Source organism: Taudactylus pleione, unplaced genomic scaffold (genome assembly GCF_031769625.1).
Source record: "Taudactylus pleione unplaced genomic scaffold, aTauple2 ptg000085l, whole genome shotgun sequence".
NCBI lineage: Eukaryota > Metazoa > Chordata > Amphibia > Anura > Myobatrachidae > Taudactylus > Taudactylus pleione.
The window spans coordinates 7,604,129-7,631,457 of NW_028284487.1; the positions used below are offsets into that span (position 1 = coordinate 7,604,129).

General features: G+C 45.5%; 1 protein-coding gene across 1 annotated transcript in view; it reads right to left on the reverse strand.

The window, feature by feature from the left end:
- EFEMP2 (EGF-like fibulin extracellular matrix protein 2) overlaps positions 1–23,421 on the reverse strand; it is a 45,940-nt gene extending 22,519 nt beyond the window's left edge. Inside the window, exons 1-6 of the mRNA XM_088468354.1 lie at positions 23,050–23,421; positions 20,000–20,083; positions 2,291–2,339; positions 1,872–2,099; positions 756–878; positions 107–223 (exon numbers count right to left, since the gene is read on the reverse strand). Coding sequence (XP_088324480.1) covers positions 107–223; positions 756–878; positions 1,872–2,099; positions 2,291–2,339; positions 20,000–20,083 — 601 coding nt within the window. The 5' untranslated portion in view covers positions 23,050–23,421. The remainder of the gene's footprint in view (positions 1–106; positions 224–755; positions 879–1,871; positions 2,100–2,290; positions 2,340–19,999; positions 20,084–23,049) is intronic.
- Between the last annotated feature and the right edge of the window lie 3,908 nt (positions 23,422–27,329).

Genomic DNA, 27,329 nt, shown 5'->3' on the forward strand with positions numbered 1-27,329 from the left:
GGATCTGCTATAGTCTGTTCAAAACTCAAAGTAGTCCCTACAGTATAGGTAGTTCACCTATTCCTTGGACAACCAAAAAAAAACAGACAAGTCACCTCTTTCTTACCTACACAGGAGCGGTTGTTGGAAGCCAGCTGGAATCCTGGCTCACACTGACAGGTGAAAGATCCAGGAGAATTCACACAGCGATGCTGACAGTACCTGTATCGGCACTCGTCAATGTCTTCAATGGTAGACGATAAAGAAAAATCATCATTAGTAACTGAAAGAGGTGTCATTACTGGAAAGTAATGAATTAGGGTACTAAACATAAAAGAAGCATTAGATTAGATATTCTAGTTCAAAGAACTACTCTATAAGTGAAAGTAGCGAAAAGCTAAACAGAGGTTATGTGATAAGAGTGCTAGGAGGAGGCCAGTAGAAATTATTTAACTCTGAACAATCAGAAAAGGGAAGTCAGCTATTGGAGATCTTTAGACACATGGAGGGGGGAGTTTCATTCTCAGTGATGTTCAGTAGTTCCAATAGTCAGTGGATCACATGCCCAATAATTACAGTAGCTCAACATTGGAAATTTTCCTGTGCACCTCTATGGAGTGCAAGGGAAAATTTACATTGTTGGTATCCACAAGGTGCTGGTGTCCCAGCCACCTTCACAGCGATCTAAGGGCACATTACGGAAATCGCTGAGAGATTAACTCAATCCACTGGAAAATAAGAGATGATAATAAGAGTATGTCTGATCGTATACTCACCTACACACTCATTTCCAATCTTCCTATAGCCCTCTGGACACTTACAGTGAAAGCTGCCTGGTATATTTACACACTCCTGGCTGGGCAGACAGTCATCCATCTCATATTCACACTCATCTATATCTGCAAAAACAGAGCACAATCCACCTTGATGACCATGATGGAGGTAGCACATTTTCATTGGCACCAGTTAGTTTTGTCCGATTGTCTAATGGTCTCAGAAACGGTCTCTCCTGCTCTATTCCATGTTTTCCTTTCTTCCCCATTTCAACAGACTTTCTCCGGGTATGTCCCCAAAACGGCAAAACATAATTTTCCTGCATATGCCAACATACATTATGACATGCCTGTTATTATGGCCACAATACTGTATCAAGCATCTCAGGAAAGAAATGCGCATATATTCTTTTATATATGCTATCAAAATGTCTAGGAAAAGAAAATATATTATATTGAAAATATGTTAATTTTACATCCGAATGACCTGTACGTTCTCAGGAGACTGTCACACTCACCTAACACTACTCATCTTTAGCTTCTCAGATAGTAAGACAACACGTTTCTGCAAATACATTGTAAATGTAATTCACGAGAGACCTCTAAATAAACAGTATTTGCCAATATATCTGTTCTTGTTATAGAGCCAGTAAACAGAGCCGTAACTAGACTTTTTGGTGCCCTGTGCCAGAGAGAGCATTGGCTCCCCCCCATTTTTTAAATAGGGACAAAGGATAGTGCACCTGAAAATGGGCCATAGCTTCATGGGGAAGGGCCAGGGAAGAGTTAGGGGTACTCCTGAGGCTGCCTGGAGATGCTGGGCATAAAAGAAGAGGAAGCTACAAGTGAGAATGATAATAAACAGAAAACTGACAGGCCCAAATAGCGCCCTCTGCCCTGCAGTGCCCTGTGCCATGGCACTGGTCGCACTACCCTAGTTACGGCCCTGCCAGTAAAGGTAAGAAGGGAAAGATAGCAGCACATATAAGCCACACTGAAAGTAAAGAAAAAACCTCTCTTACGTAAACACACATTTACTGCAGACAGGTTAAGTCAATGGGGGTCATACAGCTCACTGCAGATGACTGCAGCCATGGGAAGAAGTGACACCTCACTCACCTACGCAGGTGCCCAATCCTTGGGAGTCTGGTTGGTAGCCATTCGGACATGGGTTGTTCCTTTGATCAATTCCAGGACCTGGAAGAGGGGCTCCAGCAGTGTCTGGGTCTGGGTTGGAGTCACTAATCACAGAGGCAGAACGAGGGAGGCACAAATAGCCTCCGTAGTGATTGATGCACTTCATTTCACCCTTGCAGGCATCAGGGATTGTCTGACACTCATTGATATCTACAAGAGATGTGATAAGAGACAGGATATGATTAATAAGGGTACGAAAGGTGTCTAAATAGCTGTATTTAAATATATTAAATTTTAATACATTGGAAAAGATGTAGTAAAATGATACTCGTTGAATTAGCACCCGTTAACTTAACAGGGCTAACTGAATTCCCCCCTATATGTGGATTATTACACAGTACCTTTACAATGCTGTTTTTCTGAGTCCCACTCATATCCATCTGTGCATTCCTGAATAATAGAAAAGGAGATTAGGTCAGGCATACAGTGGACCTGATTCAGCAGTGTTCGTAAACGCAATTACATAAGCAGATCGATTGTTAGCCAGTGCGCATGCATATAAGCCTCACTGCGCATGTGTTGCGATCACAATGCGATCATGCACACACAGAGAAATTCATCACATAGTGAGTGACAGACTGTGAGCGTTTGGGGACAGTGATCAGAAAGCGCAGATGTGCCTGTACGTTGGAATGCCGTTGCTTGGACATACATGAATTAGCCATAGCGATTACATACGCAACTTGAAAGCCCACTGCGTGCGATGGGACTTACAATATCTGCGGCAGATCAGGCCTGGTGTAAATGCTGTGTGACTGGCTGATGAGCATCGATGGGTACCGATGTTTACACAAAAGAGCGTTGTTGGACGGATATGAGAAGGCAGCAGTGGGCGTCTTTATGCCGGGGGAGCTTTGGCAGGCATTAGCATATTTGTGTCAGACTGGGGCATGAAGGGCCACCAGGGAATTCAGTGACAGTGGCCCAAGCTTAAGGGGCGTGGCCAGCCACCAGAGGGGGTGTGACCTGCCACCAGAGAGGGACTTGGCCAACTATTAAATAGGACATGCAAAGAACGGGGTCCCTTTATAAAGGAGGGGACAGCTGTGAATTTGGATTAGCAGGAGGGCTAATCTTGGTGTAATTACCAAATTACTGACCCCTTGAGGAGGAGGGGACTGTCAGGCAGTGGGGCCCACCGGGGATTTACCCTGTACACCTGTATGCCAGTCCGACTCTGCTCAACCCTATTAGATCCTTATGCTGGGTACGAACTTATCCAAATCACGGCAGATCAGACTGTTAACACAATCCTATTGCAGTCCTGCTCACAGATTCTACATCTAAATCCTCGCTACTCACTTGTCTAATTTTTCAGCAGACCTCCAATCTGTCTGCTGAAACAGTCTGCTGAAAAAATACATTCGGCTGGGCAGGAAAGGGGATTTATTAATGAGGAATATAATTAATTATAATGGTGAAGAGAGGGAGGTTGATAATTAATAACCTGATGATTAGAATGGGACAGGATTTCAGGTTTCCAAAAAAACAAAAACAAAATACAACCTGCCTTGGGCTCTTTGAACTGGCCCTGGTTCAAAAAATACAGGGAACAAAACGCGTAGGGGTCCCCCATATTTGATGAACCAACACCAGGCTCTTGGAGCTGGCACTAGTTCTAAAAATATGAGGAACAAAACAAGTAAGGGTCCCCCGTATTTTCAGAACCAGCACCGGGCTCCACTAGCAGGGGGGTAATACCACAGCCAGGGGACACAGTTGCCATGGTCCCCCAGCCAAAGCATTCATCTGCCTTAACTAGTCAGCCCAGGCTGGAGATTCCTGGGGAAGTGGGGACCCCCCAATAAAGGGGTCCCCCCTCTCCTGGGCACCCAAGGCCAGGTCTGAAGCCTTGGGCTAACCCCAGCACCCCTGGGCTGTGGGTGCCAAGTTGATAGTCCATTATTAAAAGTGTAATATTGTCTTTTACAGGTGGAAGGTCCTACATGCTGGTACTTGGAGAAGCACAAGTACCAGGAGGCGGGGTATTAAGGGCCCGCTGGTACCTATAGTACCCTTGTAAAAGAAATAGTAAAATAAACACATAACACCGATTGTTTTAACCATTTATTTTGCTGCACCTTCATTTGGGGGGCGGTGGCCTTTAAGCTTTTTCATGGCCGCCGCCTATCCAGGACTTCCCCGGCGTCTTCAAGGAGTTCTTCTTCGCTCCTCCTCCGCTGTCAGACTGACACCCGCTCCCTCGCACTGGCTTATATAAGCCAGCATCTTGAATTTAAAAAATGGAGCCGCGATGCCATTTTTTGAAATAGGAAGCCGTGCCGTCGCCCTCAAGGTAAGCCACCTCCTGCCGCGGCCTCTGGCGCCACCAACTCCATGCCCACCACATCCCACCACCACCATTCCCCGCAGTGGTGGCAGATGGTGCGGGATCCCACCGGATCTTGCACAACCGCCAAGCAGATAAGGTGTTGGGCTGCTGGGACCGGAGATCGGTTATCAGCTCTGGTCCCAGCAGCCTACTACAACATTGGTCGCCTCGTCGGCGGTCAGGTCTACTCGTTTTTAAGCATGTTTAAATACCAGGAGACCCGACAGGCGACCAGGATCGGGTCTGTGGAAAGGTCGTCGGTGGGTACACACTTGTCCAAAGTCGGGCTGACTCGTCGGTCGGGAGTCGGATCTCCCGAAGATTGGACAAGTGTATCAGAAGGAGGTGGTGGGAGATCTCTGTCCTGATGTGTGTGTATCAGGAGGGTATCCGGTCATTAGATCTACATTGTCTAGATAGACAATGTTTAGGTAGACAATGGAAGATAGACAGGCAATAGATAGACAGGGTCTGAAGGTCGACTAGGAACAAAGTCGACATGGACTGAAGGTCGATAGCTACTGAAGGTGGACAGGCAATAGGCCGACAGGTACTGAAGGTCAACAGGCATTAGGTAGACATGTACTGAGGTCGACAGGCAGTAGGTCGAAATGGACTGAAGGTTGACAGGGTCTGAAGGTCAACACACTGTCGACTAGTAACAATGTCGACATGTACTGAAGGTCGGCAGGGTCATTAGGTTGACATTCATATAGTCGACATGCAAATGGTCGACACATGTTTTTGGGTTTTTTTCCCTAATCTTTAATCCTAACCCTCCTCTTGGTGCCTAACCCTACCTCCTGGTGCCTAACCCTAACCGTCGGAGTAAGTGCCTAACCGCCGGAGTAAGTGCCTAACCCTAACCATCGGAGTAAGTGACTAACCCTAACAAAAAAAATAAAAAAATCAATTGCATGTTGACTATATGAGTGTCAACCTAATAACCCTGTCGACATTCAGTATGTCGACCTTGTTACTAGTCGACCTTTAGCGTGTCGACCTATTGCCTGTCAACCTTCAGTCCATGTGGACCTATTGCCTGTCGACCTTCAGTACCTGTCGACATATTGCCTGTCGACCTTCAGTATCTGTCAACCATGTTACTAGTTGACCTTTAGTGTGTCGACCTTCAGACCCTGTCGACCTTCAGTCACTGTCTATCTATTGCCTGTCTATCTTCCATTGTCTACCTAAACATGGTCTATATAGACAATGTAGATCTAATGATCCACACCCGTGTATCAGGAGGAGGTGGGAGATCTCTCTCCTGAAGTGTGTGTATCAGGAGGAGGTGGGAGGTCTCTGTCCTAATGTCTATGTATCAGGAGGAGGTGGTAAGTGATTTCTATCTTGATGTGTGTATCAGGAGGAGGTGGGAGGTCTCTGGGGGTCATTCAGACCCGCTCGCGAGCGCAGGACGCACGCAAGCGGGTCGATGTTGCCCCACTGCGCATGCGCACGACGGAGGGAGTTCCGTCGTGCGCATGCGCGAGACCCGGCTAGCGACGGGCTCTCCGTCGCTCCGGGTCTCGCACCAAAGGGGGCGTGCTGTCGATGTTGATTGACAGCACGCCCCCTTTGGTGGGCGTGCCAGGGGCGTGGCTGCCAGATGGAGGCGTTCCCATGGGAACGCCTACCGTCTGAAGCCGGCCCCACTGACATCACTGGTTTTGTCAGTGGGAGTGATTTTGGCTCTGATAGAGCCAAAATCACTCCAGGGCTTGCGGCAGCGAGACCCTACCGCAGGGTCTCCGTCGCATGCCGATGGTCGCGATGGTCTTGACCATCGCGACCATCATCATGGACGCTCGCATAAGCTGTGGGTGGTAACCCACAGCTATGCAAGCATCTATAAGGCCGCTCCATTTTCATGTAGGAGGGCCCTGATTCAGAGCGAGCGCTCTGGTCAGAGCGTCCGGCTCTGAATCAGGCCCTCTGTCCTAATGTCTATGTATCAGGAGGATGTGGTAAGTGATCTCTATCTTGATGTGTGTATCAGTAGGAGGTGAGAGGTCTCTGGCCCTCATTCAGACGCGGTCGCAAGAAGTGATCGCTCTCTCTGAATGAGGGCGGGCGTTTTTTTTTTTTTTTGTGCTGCTTCCTGGTCGCTAGCTAAGCTGTGGGTTACCACCCACAGCTTAGCGACTGACCAGGGTGATGGTCGCGATAGTCAAGTCCATCGAGACCATCGGGGCTTGCGACGAGACCCTAAGGTTGGGTCTCGGCACCCGCAAGCCCCAGGGAGCTTCCTGCTCTGATCAAGCAGGAAACTCCCCACTGACATCACTGCTGCCACCCAGAAAACGGCAAGCGTTCCACCAGGAACGCCTCCGTTTGTGTAACCATCCCCCCGCTCAGCCTACAAAACGGGGCGAGCTGTCGATCAACATCGACAGCCGCCCCTTTTGTAGTGAGCTCTGGAGCGAGAGAGTTTCTCTCTCGCTCCGGGGCTTGCGAACGCGCAGTGCGGCTGCTGCGCATGCGCAGGACCAAAACACCGAGTGGGTTGCGAGCGCTCAGCGCTTGCGACCGACTCTGAATGAGGTCCTCTGTCCTAATGTGTGTGTCAGGAGGAGGTAGAAGGTCTGTGTCCTTGTCTGTGTATCAGGAGGTAGGTGGGCAGTCTGTGTACTTATACAGGAGCTTATTAGCAAGAGCTAAGAGGTCGGTCTCTGGGCCTAATCCAGACGCGCTCACAAAACGGGTCGATGTTGGCCAAGTGCGTACGTGCACGACGGAGGCGGCTCCGTCGTGCGCATGCGCGAGACCCGAATAACGACGGCCAAGCATTCGTTATGGGTCTCGCACCAAAGGGCGCGTGCTTTCGATGGTGATTGACAGCACGCCCCCTTTGGTGGGCGTGCCAGGGGGGTGGCTGGCCAGATGGAGGCATTCCCCATGGGAATGCCTACCGTCTGGGGCCGGCCCCACTGACATCACTAGTGATGTCAGTGGGAGTGCTCTTGGCTCTGATAGAGCCAAAAGCACTCCAGGGCTTGTGGCAACGAGACCCTACCGCAAGGGTCTCGCTGCAAGCCCGATGGTCGCGATGGTCTTGACCATCACGACCATCATTTTGGCCGCTCGCTAACAGCTATGCGAGCGGCCAGTAGGCCGCTCTTAAATTCAGAGGGACAGCCCTGATTCAGAGCGAGCGCTCTGTCAGAGTGTCCGGCTCTGAATCAGGGCCTCTGTCTCTATTAGCAGGACGTGAGAGTTGTGTGTCCTAAAGTCTGTATATCTGGATGAGAAGTCTGCGTCCTGATATCTGTGTATTAGAAGGAGGTAAAAGGTCTGTGTCCTGATGTTAGCGTATTAGCAGGAGGTGGGAGGTCTGTGTCCTGAAGTCTGTTTCAGTATGAGGTGAGACATGTATGCCCTGATATATCTATATTAATGGAGGAGGTGAAAGGTCTGTGTCCTGAAGTCTATGTTTCAGTATGAGGTGAGACATCTATGCATTGATATTTGTGTATTTAAGGAAGAAGGTGAAAGGTTTGTGTCCTGATGTCTGTGTACCAGGATGAAATGAGAGGTGTGTGTCTTGATACCTGTGTATAAGCAGTGTCAGTGCATATGGAAGGGGCAAGTGGTCTGTCATTAGGAAGAGGTGCCAGAGATGTGTGATATAAACACTCCCTAATGACACAAGCACACCCCATCACAAGGTGGCCACACACCTTTCTCTATTCCAAAAGCTGGAATGCTGGGAGGTACGGCAAGTTGGTAATATTTCTAGATAACTCATAGCTTTATAAAGGTTACTAACCAGTGCAGTACTCATTGTCAGAAGACTTGAACCAAATGGAAAGTTGGTCAGGGAATGGCAGATAAGGCTCACAGTAAATACTACATGTAAAGTACTGTACTGAGCCATAGTAATAATGATGCTGTTTATACAATAAATGGATACACCTGGAAAGATCTGGAATGGAGAAGTGGTTAGTAATACTAATAAGTGGCAGGTAAAGCACTAGTACTACTATAATATTAATAGGCAGAGTTGCAGCACCTAATATATTAGCATAATAAGTACAGTACTACTTGCATTCGGAGATAACCCTAAGATAAAGAATATACCTGCAATATTTTCTCAAGGATCAAAAACCAAATTATAATACATAGATTCAAAGCATAGAAAAATAATAGGATAAATGATACAAACTAATAAGTCAGTGTCAGACAAGAAAACATGCAGCTGTCATGGAAATGCATGAATAGTCCATGTATGCATGTATAAATATAACACGTATCCATTTTAGTCCTAATACTCAGGTCTAGTTGGAAACATGTAATTGTGTTAAGCACATGGGGGCTGATTCTGAGTCACACACAAAGGGGCTGGGGTCGTGGGCAGCTGTATGAGCCTGATCTACTACCTTATGCTAATGCCAGAATCCGCTCACCTAATGCTGGGGATCATGTGTGTGCAGCAGAAACCTGGGCCCCCACTGATGTTACTCCAGCCGCCATGACCGTCATCATTAGTATCTGCACTTGCCCCATGCTCGGTGCAGGAGATGTATCAGGCACAGGCTTCTCTATCCCGTACGCATGTTATGTAAGATCAGACTGTCACCACCCTGTTCATTCCCCCGAAACACCTAATTTCACAAAAAGACAGATCCAGCCAAGTTCGTCCAATCAGAATAGGATTGACATACCCGTGAACTCCCTATGTGCTAAGGCTTAAAATAGTTAAGAACAAGCTATGCTGAATGTATAAATATGCCTGTGCAAAGCTGCGGGTGCTGGCACATCTCACTTCCTGAGCCAGGCTAACCAATCAGCTTCCAGTTGAAGTAGAGCTTAGGTTTTCGTTATATATATACACATTTACAATATATATATATATATATATATATATATACAGTCAGGTGCATAAATATTGGGACATTGACAGAATTTTCATATTTTGGCCTCTATTCACCACCACAATGGCTTTGAAATGAAACAAACAAGATGTGATTTAACTGCAGACTTTCAGATTTATTTGAGGGTATTTACATCCTAATCAGGTGAACGGTGTAGGAATTACAATGGTTTCTATATGTGCCTCCCACTTTTTAAGGGGCCAAAAGTAATGGGACTATCAACTCAAAAGCTATTTCATGGACAGGTGTGGGCTATTCCCTCGTTATTTCATTATCAATTAAGCAGGTAAAAGGTCTGGAGTTGATTCTAGGTGTGACATTTGCATTTGGTATCAGTTGCTGTCGACTCTCAATATGCGATCCAAAGAGCTGTCACTATAAGTGAAGCAAGTCATCATTAGGCTGAAAAATCAAAACAAACCCATCAGAGAGATAGCAAAAACATTAGGTGTGGCCAAATCAACTGTTTGGAACATACTTAAAAAGAAAGAACGCACCGGAGAGCTCAGCAACACCAAAAGACCTCGAAGATCACGGAAAACAACTTTGGTGGATGACAGGAGAATTATTTCCCTGGTGAAGAAAAACCCCTTCACAACAGTTGGCCAAATCAAGAACACTCTCCAGGAGGTAGGTGTATATGTGTCAAAGTCAACAATCAAGAGAAGACTTCACAAGAGTGAATATAGAGGGTTCACCACAAGATTTAAACCATTGGTGAGCCACAAAAACAGGAAGAACAGATTAGAGTTTGCCAAACAGCATCTAAAAAAGCCATTACAGTTCTGGAACAACATCCTATGTACAGATGAGAGACAGATCAACTTGTACCAGAGTGATGGGAAGAGAAGAGTATGGAGAAGGAAAGGAACTGCTCATGATCCAAAACATACCACCTCATCAGTGAAGCATGGTGGTGGTAGTGTCATGGCGTGGGCATAAATGGCTGCCAATAGAACTGGTTCCCTTGTATTTATTGGTGATGTGACTGCTGACAAAAGCAGCAGAATGAATTCTGAAGTGTTTTGGGCAATATTATATGCTCATATTCAGTCAAATGCTTCAGAACTCATTGGACGGCGCTTCACAGTGCAGATGGACAATGACCCGAAGCATACTGCAAATGCAACCAAAGAGTTTTTTTAAGGCTAAAACGTGGAATGTTATGCAATGGACAAGTCAATCCCCTGACCTGAATCCGATTGAGCATGCATTTCACTCGATGAAGACAAAACTGAAGGGAAAATGCCCCAAGAACAAGCAGGAACTGAAGACATTTGCAGTAGAGGCCTGACAGAGCATCACCAGGGATGAAACCCAGCGTCTGGTGATGTCTATGCGTTCCAGACCTCAGGCTGTAATTGCCTGCAAAGGATTTGCAACAAAGTATTAAAAAGTGAAAGTTAGATTTAGGATTTTTTAGTTTGTCCCATTACTTTTGGCCCCTTAAAAAGTGGAAGGCACATATAGAAACCGTTGTAATTCCTACACCGTTCACCTGATTTGGATGTAATTACCCTCAAATTAAATATGAAAGTCTGCAGTTAAAGCACATCTCGTTTGTTTCATTTCAAAGCCATTGTGGTGGTGAATAGAGGCCGAAATATGAAAATTCTGTCAATGTCCCAATATTTATGCACCTGACATATATATATATATATATGTATATATATATATATATATATATATATTGGTGAAAGGTACAAGTAACCTGGTATTTGGCATCTATCCTAGGGTTACTGTGTGTCAGCATCGCAGGACCAAGCTACAGATTTGCTGCTTGTAATAAGTGCTGGTACACATAGTGATGGCTGATGTAGAATCATCCCTTATCTGCTCATCAGAATATTTAAGTATTTGATATAGCAGCCAATGTCAGCGATACTATATGTAATTCTAGTAGGAGCAGGATAAACTGAAATGTGCAGCTGATGATCCCACACTGCCATGCTAGAAGCATATGGATGTGCCACAAAGGGAAAACAGGTCATTTGCATCTTAGTAACAGCACTTTATAATTGGAGAAAACATTTAAGATGATCATCTAGATATTTATGACCATCTATATGCAGTTATCATATTTAAATGACAGACCTTAATATATTTATATGCCAGACTTTAATATGAGAAGTTTAATTATTCATACTTATTAAGCAGATGTTATATAATTGGGTAATATTGACAATGATTGGCTGATGAGGAGCATACTTACCTACGTTCCATTATTTTCCTTCAGAAGAAACCCGGTGGGGAGATACAGGTGACAGCTGATGGGGACGTCATTAGGTGGTTTCATCCCCTTGCAGCATAATGCCACAAATCGTGGTCTACGCAGAGTGGGCAGGACCAAAATGACACAATTCTCATATAATCTGCACTGGAAGGCCGATTTGGAAAGATTATTTTGCTTCAAGTTACAACTCTGGCTCAAGATAAAATTACTTCATTTCCAGGGGGTGACATTGTTTATCTTGGGAATGTTTCTGTTTTTCACAACCAATAGTGCAATTTCTCTCATTCTCCTTCAGGAATTCTCAGTGTCCATTCTTATTTTATTCTCATATAGGTCAGGTTAAGTTCAGTAATCATGTAGAATGACAAGGTCCATGATATGCTTAAAAGGAACTGCTTAGCAGCAAAGTGTCCATGGATATGAAGTAAATATGAGGGAGACTCTCCTCTACCAATATGACTGCATGTAGCACCTATAAAGGAGGTGTGGTGCGGGCTGTATTGCGTATTCAACATCTGCAAATCTACATTTCATTTCCATAGCTGTTTTCTATCACTCCCCTCCGCCTGATCTCTGCTGCAACTCTCAACTTGTCTGTAAACATTAACACACATGGGCATAACTACCATAGTTGCAAGGGGTGCAGCTGCCATAGGGCCCAGAGTGGAGGGGGGCCCATCTTCCTTGTCAAAGTTACAGGTGTTATATCATTTTTTTTACCATTGGGTAGTACATAGGGGCCCTTACAAACTTTTGCTATGGGGCCTTCAAATATCTAGTTACGCCCCTGTTAACACACGTTGGGGTTTATTTAACAACCCGCACTTTCGTTGCAAAATTTAGAAGGACAATTTTTTTGAAAGACCATACACCATGGAATATTACCCTGTTTCATATAGGTAACAATGCATGCTTCACACAGCAAGGAGAGGAGTTATAAAGTATAGACTCTGAAATAACCAATGCTTTGGAATAAAAACCACATGGCCGTAACCAGGGTAGTGTGGCCGGTGCCATGGCACAGGGCACCACAGGTCAGCGGGCGCTGTTTGGGCTTGTCAAATTTCTGTTTATTATCATTCTCACTTGTAGCTTCCTCTTATTTCATCCCCAGCATCTCCTGGCCTCCCCTATCTCTTCCCTGACCCTTCCCCATGAAGCCATGGCCCTTTTTTGGGTGCATTATGTCCCTTTGAAAAATGAGGGGGCGCCAATGCTCTTTATGGCACAGAGCAGCAAAAAGTCTAGTTACGGCTCTGAAAAACCATATGTATAAACAGGTGTTACTCCATATTAGACTACAGTGAGAGCAACATAACCTATTTTACGTGAAAGCCTTCTGATGTTATCACATCAACAAACTATTTGTCATACAGTGAAATATAAAAAAGCAAAATAATGCAATTCACATAACAGTAGCTATAGGGTTCTTAAAAGTGCCACGTAATAGGCACCACTCATACGTTATTCAAGCAGGTACATGACAGGCCCCCTACTCTTTGCACTGCTTATTGCTCTCACTCAGCTGTTCTGACAAATGAAGACACCAACACTGTGTGCATGTATATAAGCGTATAGGGCAGCACACTGGCTACTTTTGTCCAAAGGGTAAGTGTGAGGTCCGTCTTCATCATGGCTCCACTACCACTGTGCAATACCGCGTTTTGTATCATCGTGCAGCAGGGACTGGGTGTATGAAGTTGTGAATCGCATCACCAAAGACCTGCCCACTACTGAATCAGGAAGGGAGGGCTGGATTACTCTCCCAGGAGTCTGTGAGAACTCCTCAAACTGGGAAAGTATGGTGTGAGGACTACTAATATACACTCTCAGCCACTATAACATTTTGCAGCCTTTCACTCAGTCCTTATACTCTATGGGCCTCATTCAGAGGTGCATCTACATAATGTCAATGTCACACGCAAATGGACATTGGTTTATGTCTGCGCATCTGAGTCACACTGCGCAAGTGTCACGATGGGAGACACAGAACGATTTTGGATGCAATAGTCCTGGATTTCAATGGGAGTTCCTGGGAGGTACCAGGGGGTGGATAGGCAGACATTGGCGTATCTCGGGTGTGTTGCTGACAGCAATTGCGTCCTTTGGTGCAGTAGCCCATACACAGGACACCATTATCATACAGAGAAATTGCACCTGCCATAGGGCTGGTGTAAGCTTCCATCATACGACAGATGGAGCGGCTAAATACGTGTAGAGACGGATTAGTGCTGCAGCCAGTGGTCTCCTCAGTAGTAAGATCATCGGTGCGAATCATATCATGGTCCTGTGGAAGGTAGTGATGCTCCTACTTGTGTTACTGAGGACAGGGCTAATGATAGAAACAGTGCTATAATATGGGGAGGCATGTGACTGGTCACACAATGAGAGCAGCTTAGTCATACTAATGCTGGAAGACTGTGCTTTCAGAAACACACTGCATGACACATACTTCCAAATTCCCGTTTAACCATTTCAGAAAGGCAGCTTCAGCATTCCACCACTGACAACCAGGTCTTCTTCTTTTAGCATCAAATTGGGTAACAAAAAAGTGTCAACATATTATTGAATATTTTGTGGTATATTCCCAGTAGTTCATCAGGGCATTGCTCTTTTTCCAGTAGTTGGTTATTGATACAAGCTGCAAAATCCTCATTCTAAAAGTAGAGATGTCCAGGTTCGGTTTTATTCAGTTCGTATCGCCAAATTATCACAAGTTAGGATTTTTTTGGATTTATCCTATTGGCTATCCAAAACATGTGAGAGCCAGATAGCCAATATGATGCCGTTTTTGAGATCCGAACATAACAGAGTAAAACGGAATCGCTCATCTCTAGCTAAAAGCATTATGCCTGGAATCAATCACGACTGTAATAAAATGAGAGTTATGGTAAGAACTTACCTTTGTTAATTCGCTTTCTTCGAAGTCCATAGGTCCACAGGGAGACCGTTGGGTCTAGGTGGTGGATCAGGAATCCGGGCACAACACAATTAAAGCTTTACAGCTCCAAGGAGTCACTGGTTCACTCTCCCTATAACCTGCCCCTGAGCCAAAAGCACCTCAGTTTGTGACAAGCCAAAAGGTCGGAGGAGGATGATAAAATAGAGAAGGAAGACTGGTACACACAAGAATCACACTCTCACAGAGAAGTAGACGGAAACGGTGACCAGAAACAAAAACCCATCTGAAGCCAGGTGCGTCAGGGCGGGTGCCCTGTGGACCCTATGAACATCGAAGAAAGGATTAACAAAGGTAAGTTCTTACCATAACTCTCATTTTCTTCTTTAGGGTCCATAGGCTCCACAGGGAGACTTTGGGGATGTCCCAAAGCAGTCCTCATGTGCTGAGAGGAGAATCCAGCGCCCAAAGGAAGCATCCTGAGAGGTGAAGGTATCAAAGGCATAGAACCTTAGAAATGTCTGGACAGAAGACCACGTGGCTGCCTTACAAAGCTTAACAGCTGAAGCACCACGGCGAGCTGCCCATGAGGGACCCACAGACCAAGTACAATAAGCAGTAACAGAAGCCGGAACAGGAAGGCCTGCCTGCGTGTAAGCCTGTGAGATAGCCATACAAAGCCATCTAGCCAATGTCTGTTAATTGGCTGGCCATCCTTTCTTGCGAAAATCCATAGAGCACAAATAAGGAGTCTGATTTCCGGAGGGAATTGGTACGGTCCACATAAATCTTGAGGGAGCGGACCACATCCAATGAGGCCTCACCTGCCGAGAAGTCTGGTGGTTGAAAGGCCAGGACTATAATTTCCACATTAATGTGGAAACTAGAAACAACCTTAGGAAGAAATCCAGGTTAAGTCCGAAGCACCGCCCTGTCTTCGTGAAATATTAGAAAAGGGGAGCGACAGGACAGCGCTCCTAAATCTGACACCCTTCTGGCGGACGCTATAGCCAGAAGAAAAAGTGTCTTAGCTGTGAGCCACTTGAGCTCCACAGAATCCAGGGATTCAAATGGAGGACCCTGAAGGGCCCAAAGAACTACTGCCAAATCCCAAGGAGCCACTGGCAGGACAAAGAAAGGTTGAATCCGGAGGACACCCTGGAGGAAGGTGCAGATATCCGGTAGTGGAGTAATTCTTAGTTGGAACCATACTGACAGTGCAGAGACATTCATTTCAGTGAGGCCAGGCAGAGGCCAAGGTCTAATCCAGCTTGAAGGAAGGCCAGGACTCTGGAAATCCGAAACACCTGGGGGTCGTGATCTCTGGGACACCACCACTGGAAATATGTATGCCACACTCTGTGGTAGATAATAGCAGAAGCTGGCTTACGCGCTCTAAGCATCATGTGGATGACAGAGCTAGAGAATCCCTTGATCCTTAGGAGGGAAGTCTCAAGAGCCACGCTGTCAAAGACAAACTATACAGGTCCGGATAAAGGCAAGGACCCTGAGACAACAGGTCCGGACGTTGAAGATCTGAGTACCAACGACGTCTGGGCCAAACTGGAGCCACCAGCAGGACAGTGCATCCATCTTGTTTGAACTTCCAAAAAACTCGAGGAAGAAGGGAGACTGTAGGAAACAAATACGCAAACTGGAAGGCCCACTTCACTGACAGAGCGTCCACCAAGGTTGCCTCAGCATCTTGGCAATTTGTGATTGTGTCGGGAGGCTATTAGGTCCATTTGTCCACTAGGAGCTGAAACACCTCTTGGTGAAGAGACCATTCCCCGGGATGCACGTCGTGACGGCTGAGGAAGTCTGCTTCCCAATTGAGAACTCCAGGTATGAACACTGCAGAAATGGCCGGGAGGTGACCCTTGGCCTATGTCAGAATGCGCGACACTTCTGTCATTGCTGCCTGACTTCGAGTGCTTCTTTGAAGGTTGCTGTAAGCCACCATCGTGGCAATGTCGGACTAAACTTGCATGGGTTTCCCCTGAAGTATATGTTTGGCCAGCTTGAGGGCGCTGTAAACTGCCCAAAGTTCCAATATGTTTATTGGTAGGGTTGCTTCGACCACTGTCCAACGGGCTGAATGGAATGCGGACCAGTCACTGCACCCCAGCCCCAGAGACTGCTGTCCGTTGTTAGGAGTACTCAGTTCAGGATCCAAAAGGGGCGACCCTTGGTTAGATGAGATGTCAGTAGCCACCAAGACAGAGACAGACGCACCTCCGGAGAAAGCACCATTGTCTGAGCTTTTATCCGATGGGGTAATCCGGGCAGCAACGAAAACGGAGGTGCCTTTGGCTCTGGGGCGGGCTATAGGGAGAGTAAACCAGTGCATCCTGGGAGCTGTAAAGCTTTAACTGTGTGGTGCCCGGACAACCCAAGGTCTCTCTGTGGAGCCTATGGACCCTGAAGAAGAAATTGATGTTTTCCTCAATGGCCGACATGGGAAAGGAACAAGTATAGAATAGACATAAAAATAGCGCTGTGAATTTGTTAGGGTCACAAGCTATTGAGCCCCTAGAATTTAGGAAGTATTTATGAAAACTGTTCTACAAATAACTGTGTAGAAAGCCTGGTGCTCTGATGCGGTCATACTATTTAATTCTAGTACAATCTACCAAAACTTGTGATTAGTTGCTAAAGGCAACATAGGGGGAGATGTAACAAACCGTCTAAAGAGGACAGGTGTAGAAGTTGCTATATTCAACCAATCAGCTTTTAGCTATCATTTTATAAACTGTACTAGATAAACGATAGCTAGAAGATGGTTGCTACGAGCAAATTTCTCCACTAGTCATCTTCAGTAGGTTTGCTACATCTCCAAGGTTGGATGTAGAACAGTTTTTATGACAGTCTACCAATGTGTTCTGTTAGGCTTTGGGACCATCATAATTCATCTTATGTGTCTCCGAAAATAAAGTTTTTATCTTAAAGTGACCATATTAGAAAGGAAACCTAATTGCACCTCGCATGAATACAAATGTCATTTATGTTGTTAAACTGTATTTATGACAAATAAAAAAATTAATACTTTATAAGGTGAAAACCATTTATAGAGGATATAGTTTGCATCCCAACATTCATGATGCTGATGGTTAGAATTCCTTCCGTTTGTGGAGGTAAGTATTAGGGTCAGGGGGAGACTTAGGGTTAGGCACTAGAGGGAAGCTTAGGCTGCGTAAGGGGTGGGTTAGGGTTAGGCTGCAGGATGGGAGGATTAGGGTTAGAGTGCAGGACGGGAGAATTAGGGTTAGGCTGCAGGACGGGAGGATTAGGGTTAGGCTGCAGGACGGGAGGATTAGGGTTAGGCTGCAGGACGGGAGGATTAGGGTTAGGCTGCAGGACGGGAGGATTAGGGTTAGGCTGCAGGACGGGAGGATTAGGGTTAGGCTGCAGGACTGGAGGATTAGGGTTAGGCTGCAGGACGGAAGGATTAGGGGTAGGCTGCAGGAGGGGTGGGTTAGGTTTAGGGGGAGGGTTGGGATTCTGACTGTTGGGGTGCCGCTGTCTGTATTTTGACCATCGGCATCCCAACCGTCGGGATACAATACCCAACCCATTTATAGTGACATAAAATATTACTTGTTTCCCCTCTCATCAATTTTATAATTGTGTATGTTGGTGGTGCTCTTCGGAATCAAAATACATCTAATACTAATAGAGATGGGTGATTTCTCAGCAGAAAAAAAAGCAGGGGTTTCCTTTGTGGGGGCACTCTTAAATTAATCATGTGACAGTTAAGACCAAACTTTTATTATTTATATTAAAAAAATTAAATTGCAGCAATAGTCACCTTTTAAATTAGTGTAATTAATCCATGTAATCAAATTCACACCTAGATTTAGCCTATCCCGGTATTTAATATATTTCAGAACTAATTCATATAATTAGGGTGACAAGGGCCTATGTATGGTCTTTTATAACCATATATTGGAACCCACTGAATATTCCAATACAGTAATGTAATTGACACAATAGAATAACTCCTATATAAAGTTCATATTGATTGTTGAGCAGACTAATTAGGAGGAAAAGATAAATACAATGAAATTCTTGCCACATATCACTACAAATATAATTGACTGTGTTGCAGTCAAAATAAACAGTACATGTCACAGTATATAAGCAATAAAGGAAAAAGAAATAGTTAAATAAGCGCTACGACACACAGACAATGCAGATGATGTAAGCACTTATGAACTTCCACAGAGTAATCTTATGCATTTAAATGAATATGTGCATCATAAATAACAGTAGCTTCATAATGTACTTGAGTGGGAGAACAACTTGTAGTAAGATGAATTGAATAATCCCCACTCACAAGAAATGAATTAGAATCTGCACAATAACAACAAATGTCCCCTCCATAAATAAGTATAAGGTGTACAGTATGTCTGCAGGGAGGTAAGGAGATTGTCCTGTATTAAATTATCAGGGATTTCTGCTTTCCAGTCATTATGCCATAGGGACAGTAATTGAGGATGAGAGAATCTCTAATAAAGTTCCAGGGCAGGAAATACTGCTGTCTGCATAGAGTTAACCCCTTGTACCCCTTTTACACCAGAGCTAAAACCCAGGTTATTGCAGGGTTAACCTGGGTTGCTCCTAGGAATAAAAGGGGCCAGGGTTGGATTCCCGGGTGGAGTGAGCCAGCAATCCAACCCAGGTAACTTGCAGGTTTTTTTACAGGAATAACCCGTGAAACCCTGCAGTGTAAACGGGTACCCCGGGTCATTCAACCCGAGTCCCGTTTACAGCATGGGGACTTCCCGGGTTTCTCGGCGCTTGGAGAAGTGTACCGCAGTAGAAAAGATCTGTCCTGGGTCTGACCTGTTTTGGAACGGTATTCCAAATCTCGGGTCAGACCCAGGATTTAGGTGTAAAAGCAGTATTAGAGTTCCCTGTTGTATTGCATTGCAGGGTAACCCAGGGGACCAGATGAGAGAGCGTTTAGAGATTGTGTCAAAGGAAAGTGCAGTTATGTCTGTGCAGACCAGGTCCTGCAGCTGTCTGACGCGCATTTCACCCCGTGTTTACTCTAATTACTCATTAATATATTCCCCCAATATATTCATTAATATATTCCCCCAATATATTCATTAATATATTCCCCCTAATATATTCATTAATATTTCTCCTTTAAGATGGTTATTAAGGTTTTTCCACCGTATTAAATACAGAATGACTGCCCACATAATAAATGCATTGCGCCTCTTCATCTTCTGGTTGCCAGATAGATTTACAACAGTTTTGTGGTGGTTTGGCCATTTTTACTCCTCACACATCTACAGTGGTTTGGGAGCCACCCTCCATACTGCTCAATAGTAAATTCAGCGGTTTGAAGATCGAAATCTCCGGTGATGTGCAGGGGCACTGAGAGGCGGGGGGGGGGGGGGGGGGGAGAGCATGTACTAATAACCTAGGCCCGATGGGGGGCCCAGGACAGCTGCTGCAGGGGACATATGTCCCTCTCCTGCAGCCGCACATAGTATTTTCCATTAGTTTTGGTTTCTGAGGGATGGGGGTCGTGCCCATGAACCCTTCAGTACCACGGTTGCATGGATGTCACATCGGCCCTGGTGATGTGCTGCGGCTTCAACCGCCACACAAACCACCTATTCCTACATTTTCCACCATAACGATAACAATGACCTTATACTCGTACACTCTTGTAAAATAGTGTAGATGGATTACCGTGAATGTGTTGGGATCCTCACTTTCTTGCTGTATACTGGGAACCAGAAGAATGCAGAGTAGTAGGCAAGAGACAGACAACATCTGTAGAGGGAAGGGAAAAAGGGAAAAATGACATGTGAGAAACAATTATAAATGGATTTTAATTTTTATACTGTAATGTTTCTAACTTGGTGCAATACTGAAAAAAAACATGTCTGCAGATATTAAAATGTTGTATTTGTTTTAGATGTGTATCTCGCTTTTGCAGCACAAAATAATTAATATGCCTGTTACTGTACTAAATATAAAGGAGCTGTCATTACAGCTGTCATTGAAACATTGCTCATTCACATTTGCAGCTGCATAGTATATACTGAGCTATAAAATGTGTGACTACAGTGTACTTTATAAGGGTTAGATGCAGGAAGTCTGCTCTGATTGGAAAACAATTTTTTTCCAAAATACTATATTTCAGTTATTCACATAAAAATCTCCTGAAACTTTACATATATATGTATATGGCATTAGTAGTTATTTTATATAAGCCTAATTATATATTATATTTAATGTGACAAAGACAGCATCCCTGACATTGTGGAAAGCCCTCTGCAGCATCAATTATTACCTTATTTATTTATCCTGACTGAGTAATATACATTATCTCAAAGAAAATCTCATATTTAGCTTAGGTAATTACTTTGTTATATTTATCTTAAAGTAAATTTCTACAGCAAGAAATAGACAGAAAACAGCAGATTGAGATCTACAAATTCATCTATGAATGAAAACAAGGTTTTCTCAAATTGGCTCCAGTAGCACCATATTTTTCCTTATAGTGTGTACTTTATTGAGAGAGAGAGTCTGTTTGTCCATTATGCATGGCCAGAGTTTTGGACCTAGCTCCACCAAATTTGGCATGGTGGTATGGTTTAATCAGTATTAGGTTTTTGCCTAGGTTTGAACTTTGCCGGGGCCACACAATCCCTACAAATGGGGACACTCAAATTATACCAGGGCTGGTTCCAGTGGAAATTGGCAGTCTGACACAAACCTGTGAGAAAGCTACAAAATTACAATTTTAATCTCAGTCTGAGCAAACTTGATGACATGCAAATTCATAATAAATCCAGAGCCTCTGTGTTGCATGCAAGGGCTTAACTAGAGCCCATTCAGGTTATGCAACACAGTACACCCTTATACACATTATGCCATGCAGTAGTAGTGCCCCTTATGCATTATGCCACACAGTAATGCCCCTTACACATACCACACAGTAATGCCCTTTACAGATTGTCTCATAGTAGTAGTGCCCCATATAACACAGTATTCCACACAATAGTAGTGCACCTTACACATTATGCCCCCACAGCAACTCACCTCCCCGTGTCCCTCCAGTAGCCTCTCAACTGCCCCTGTGCGCCATCAGCAGCCAGCAGGTGTGGATTTGGGGCTGGGCCTCCAGCTAATTACAACTGGCGCACCAACAGGCAGCGGCAGACATGGACAGACAGCGCTGGCACAATTTGAGTCTGGTGCCGGTCGCGAGTCAGTTTTCAGCTCGCGGACTGGCAGCCAATCAGAACCCACCACTGCTGCTGGCTGCCGGTCTGCGAGCTCTGATTGCCTCACGACCGGCGGTGCTGTCTCACCACGACTGCCAGCCAGTGTGCCAGCTGTAATCAGCTGGCGGCATGGCACCAAATCAACATCGTTGACACCTGGGCCCCCCTTGATGGCCCTAATTGGACCGATCCACATTGTGTGCGTGACTGCGAGCAGGGAGAGCAGCGGGCCACAGAGGCAGCTTGGGCACCATAGCAGCCGCACCCCTTGCACCCATGGTAGTTACACCACTGTTTGCATGCATGTCAGTAAACAGTGTGGTCCCTTTCAGGATCAATGGAATGGGTTTCTAGGCGAGGACAAGGTAAACAAAGGCTGCAGGTGTACTTCAGGGTACAGTCTTCAACCCAGACAACAATGGGTATCCCAGTAGTATGTATATTATTTATTGGATTTTCACTATTCTATACAGCATTGCTCTAGGAGGGCTTGTAAACTTTGCATGGGAATATAGTCGCCATCGAGACCTGGTGAATCTTATTGGCGACAGGAGTTGCTGCTGGTGTTAGCCGCAACCCATTGATATATAGGGCTAACGGTGGACCTAATTTAGAGAAGTACGTAAACCAAATGTTTACGTACATCTCCAATGTTAACTTTTTAGATCTTTTTAGCGTTTGTGCAGATCCGGGGCTGCGATGTTGCTCACAGTGCAACAAACTCTGCAGCAATATTGCGGCGGCGACAGGCAGCATTACATAAACCGGGGGAGTGTTAGCCCAATTTTCTGTTTGTGCTGAAACCAATGGCTGCGTCCTTGGACGCAGTTTCCTTGGCTTCAGCAGAGTGAATTTCCCAGCCATCCTGACCGAGGTTCACGCAGATAATCCAATGCTGCGTCCTCGGACACAGCAGCGGATCAGAGAATCTGGCAGGAAGAGACTATTTACATGAGCCACCTCCTGCGGCATTAGCATATTATCGCACAGTCGCTGACGATGCAGCTGTGCGATCTGCGTCCATCGCTGAATCAGGCCTGACAAGAATTGCTTGTGCTATTTAAATTAACGATTATCATAACAGTACTGTGTCAGAAAAGTCACATGAAAGTAAAATAGGATAAATGCATCCTAATCTCCCTAAATTTGGCAGATGCTTCCTAAAACGACATTATCCAGTCTTATATAGAGATCTGGTGGGGAATAGGAGAATCTGAGCCCTGCAGATTGCTATGTTTGCAATATTCATGCCAAGGCACCACATGAGATAGCACCAGTTTGATAAGACTACTTCTATTCACTCTCTGCTGTAAATCACAGACACACATTACTACATAACACATTTCTGCTAAACCTACTATTTCAGTTATGATAACTGCAAACCCCAGCTCATTATCTCACGCTCATTCATTGGAGTTGGAAAGATGAGCTGAGATAGAAACACAAGTAATACAGCAACTCATGCAGCATGTTCTAGAAATATACCAGAAAAATCAGTTTACTCACGGTGCTGTCTTTTAGATGAATTGAAAACAGCTGGTTCAGTACCAATCCCCAAATGTACGTTTTACAAAGTATTGCGACTTCTATACTCTCCCTCTTTTATAGTCACACTCCCCCTTTGTGTCTTTCTCTCCCTGCACTACAGGTCTCTCTTGCTCACTTGGTCTTTGTATGCCTCTCTCCCCTCCTTCTCCAACAATATGCCAGTAGCTGTCTCTTTCTCCTTGTCCCTCGTTCTCAGTCTCACACTCTCTCTACCCTGTGACCACCTCCCACTCTCTCAGTCTCTCACTACTTCCATCTCTCTCTCTCTTTCCAAATTCCTGAGTTCCTGCCAATCCCTCCCTACTTTCCAGTAAAATTCCCCCCACACCTGGTTTTACTTAAATACAGACACACAGCTCTTTCATGTCCAGCTGTTCACCCCCGTCTGGGTCCCCACCCCTTACACACCCCCAGAGACCGGTGTCACAGCTCTATCCCTTAGAGATCACCAGAACTCTTATTATTCAAAGATCCTTCCTTAGCCAGAGACCCTGAATTCAGTGAGGTCTGTGCTCCTCCTCTCTTACACATATTACCACAACCACATCATTCACTACTGTAACAAACACCATTCACCTTTCACCTAACCACACAAGTCAAATTACTTCTCACAGTAAGAGGCCCCAAACCTATAAAACATTTCTAAAACCCTCACTTTGTAATCTCAGCATCTAGAGCCTTGTGGTACCTTCATTGTAAATGCTCACCTCATGCAACCACAGTGACATGCATATTAGTCATCCTACCTAGTGACTCTCCTCATGTAGGAAGACTGCATGCCTCACAGCACTCAGGTGTACCCACTCTGTACCCCAGTCACAGAATACAAGGGTCACATCACTCAGGTGTACCCAATCTGCACCCCAGTCACAGAATACAAGGGTCACAGCACTCAGGTGTACCCACTCTGTGCCCCAGTCACAGAATACAAGGGTCACAGCAATCAGGTGTACACCACTCTGTGCCCCAGTCACATAATACAAGGGTCACATCACTCAGGTGTACCCACTCTGTACCCCAGTCACAGAATACAAGGGTCACATCACTCAGGTATACCCACTCTACACCCCAGTCACAGAATACAAAGGTCACAGCACTCAGGTGTACCCACTCTGTGCCCCAGTCACAGAATACAAAGGTCACAGTACTCGGGTATACCCAATCTGCACCCCAGTCACAGAATACAAAGGTCACAGCACTCAGGTGTACCCAATCTGCACCCCAATCACAGAATACAAAGGTCACAGCACTCAGGTGTACCCAATCTGCACCCAAATCACAGAATACAAAGGTCACAGCACTCAGGTATACCCACTCTACACCCCAGTCGCAGAATACAAAGGTCACAGCACTCAGGTGTACCCACTCTGTACCCCAGTCACAGAATACAAAGGTCACAGCACTCAGGTGTACCCAAACTGCACCCCAGTCACAAAATACAATGGTCACAGGACTCAGGTGTACCCACTCTGTGCTCCAGTCACAGAATACAAAGGTCACAGCACTCAGGTATACCCAATCTGCACCCCAATCACAGAATACAAAGGTCACAGCACTCAGGTGTACCCACTCTGTGCTCCAGTCACAGAATACAAAGATCACAGCACTCAGGTGTACCCAATCTGCACCCCAGTCACAGAATACAAGGGTCACATCACTCAGGTGTACCCAAACTGCACCCCAGTCACAGAATACAAAGGTCACAGCACTCAGGTATACCCAAACTGCACTCCAGTCACAGAATACAAGGGTCACAGCACTCAGGTGTACCCACTCTGTGCCTGAGTCACAGAATACAATGGTCACAGCACTCAGGTGTACCCCCTCTGCACCCCAGTCACAGAATACAAGGGTCACAGCACTCAGGTGTACCCACTCTGTGCTCCAGTCACAGAATACAAAGGTCACAGCACTCAGGTATACCCAATCTGCACCCCAATCACAGAATACAAAGGTCACAGCACTCAGGTGTACCCACTCTGTGCTCCAGTCACAGAATACAAAGATCACAGCACTCAGGTGTACCCAATGTGCACCCCAGTCACAGAATACAAGGGTCACATCACTCAGGTGTACCCAAACTGCACCCCAGTCACAGAATACAAAGGTCACAGCACTCAGGTGTACCCACTCTGTGCTCCAGTCACAGAATACAAAGGTCACAGCACTCAGGTATACCCAATCTGCACCCCAATCACAGAATACAAAGGTCACAGCACTCAGGTGTACCCACTCTGTGCTCCAGTCACAGAATACAAAGATCACAGCACTCAGGTGTACCCAATGTGCACCCCAGTCACAGAATACAAGGGTCACATCACTCAGGTGTACCCAAACTGCACCCCAGTCACAGAATACAAAGGTCACAGCACTCAGGTATACCCAAACTGCACTCCAGTCACAGAATACAAGGGTCACAGCACTCAGGTGTACCCACTCTGTGCCTGAGTCACAGAATACAATGGTCACAGCACTCAGGTGTACCCCCTCTGCACCCCAGTCACAGAATACAAAGGTCACAGCACTCAGGTGTACCCACTCTGCGCCCCAGTCACAGAATACAAGGGTCACAGCACTCAGGTGTACCCCTCTGCACCCCAGTCACAGAATACAAAGGTCACAGCACTCAGGTGTACCCACGCTGTGCACCAGTCACAGAATACAAGGGCCACAGCACTCAGGCGTACCCACTGTGTACCCCAATCACAGAATACAATGGTCACAGCACTCAGGTGTACCCACTCTGTGCACCAGTCACAGAATACAAGGGTCACAGCACTCAGGTGTACCCACTCTGTGCCCCAGTCACAGAATACAAAGGTCACAGCACTCAGGTGTACCCACTCTGTGCCCCAGTCACAGAATACAAAGGTCACAGCACTCAGGTGTACCCACTCTGTGCCTCAGTCACAGAATACAAGGGTCACAGCACTCAGGTGTACCCACTCTGTGCACCAGTCACAGAATACAAGGGTCACAGCACTCAGGTGTACCCACTCTGTACCTCAGTCACAGAAAACAAGGGTCACAGCACTCAGGTGTACCCACTCTGTACCCCAGACACAGAATACAAGGGTCACAGCATTGGCTTTTTTGAAAAAGATGCCAAGTACACCTGACTGCAAATGTGCGTGACGTGACCTGTGGGTATATTTACTAAAGTGCGGGTTTTTAGAAGTGGAGATGTTGCCCATAGCAACCAATCAGATTCTACTTAACAGTTATCTAGCACCTTCTAGAAGATAATAGCTAGAATCTGATTGGTTGCTATGGGCAACATCTCCACTTCTAAAAACCTGCACTTTAGTAAATATACCCCCTGGTGTGTTTTAAATTGGAAAAGGTCCCATTCCAACACATGCCAGTCAGCTCCATCACTTTCTGTATCAGGTCAGACAGCCCCTGGGGCTCTGTATGTATGGAGTGGGTCCCACTGGATATTAACATTGCTTCCTGCCCAATGCTAGGGTATCTATACCTATATAAATGACCTCTTTGTAGTGCATATACTGAAACCTTATTAATGAAATCTATGAAGACATGTTCTCTCCTGTTATCATTCAGCTAACATGTATAATCTTTTCTATCTCACAGTAACTCCAGTTGTATAGTCTTCCACTGCTCACTTCACATCAGACCGATCTCTTTTGGGATTATGTTTACACATATCGCTTATCTTTCAATTACACATTCCTCTTCCGTCTAACTTTCTGCTGGTCTGCGGACATGATCTGCGCTTACTTTTATCTTGCCAAGTATGTGTTAAACTGTTTGTTCCAGTTCTGTCCCGTGTCTTCAGGCGTGGTAGTTGTGACCTGTCACAAATCGCATATGAACTTGTCCTTTTCATTACTTACTTTCAGATAAAAAAAATTACAAACTTAAGAAATACAGTAAAACATCTCACAATTTTCATCAATTAGCAGATAAGCAGACAAGTGGGGTGTGGCAAAGCTTGCTGGTAATTATATATAAACCATAGCCAGAGAACACATTGTTATTTATCCATCATCATCATCTACAGCAGCTTCGGTCAACATATACCTCACCAATTGCCGTTGCAGGATGGTTTGTAGGGCACCCTGGGACTTGCAGCTCCACAATAGAATTAAAGTGTCAGGTTACCCGCCTCAGGCTTAAGGCGCACATCCACTAGCAGATGAGGTAACGACAGTACGATTACGACATCGTAATCGTACCGTCGTTCCCCATCCCCTGCAGTGCCTAGTTGTTCAGTG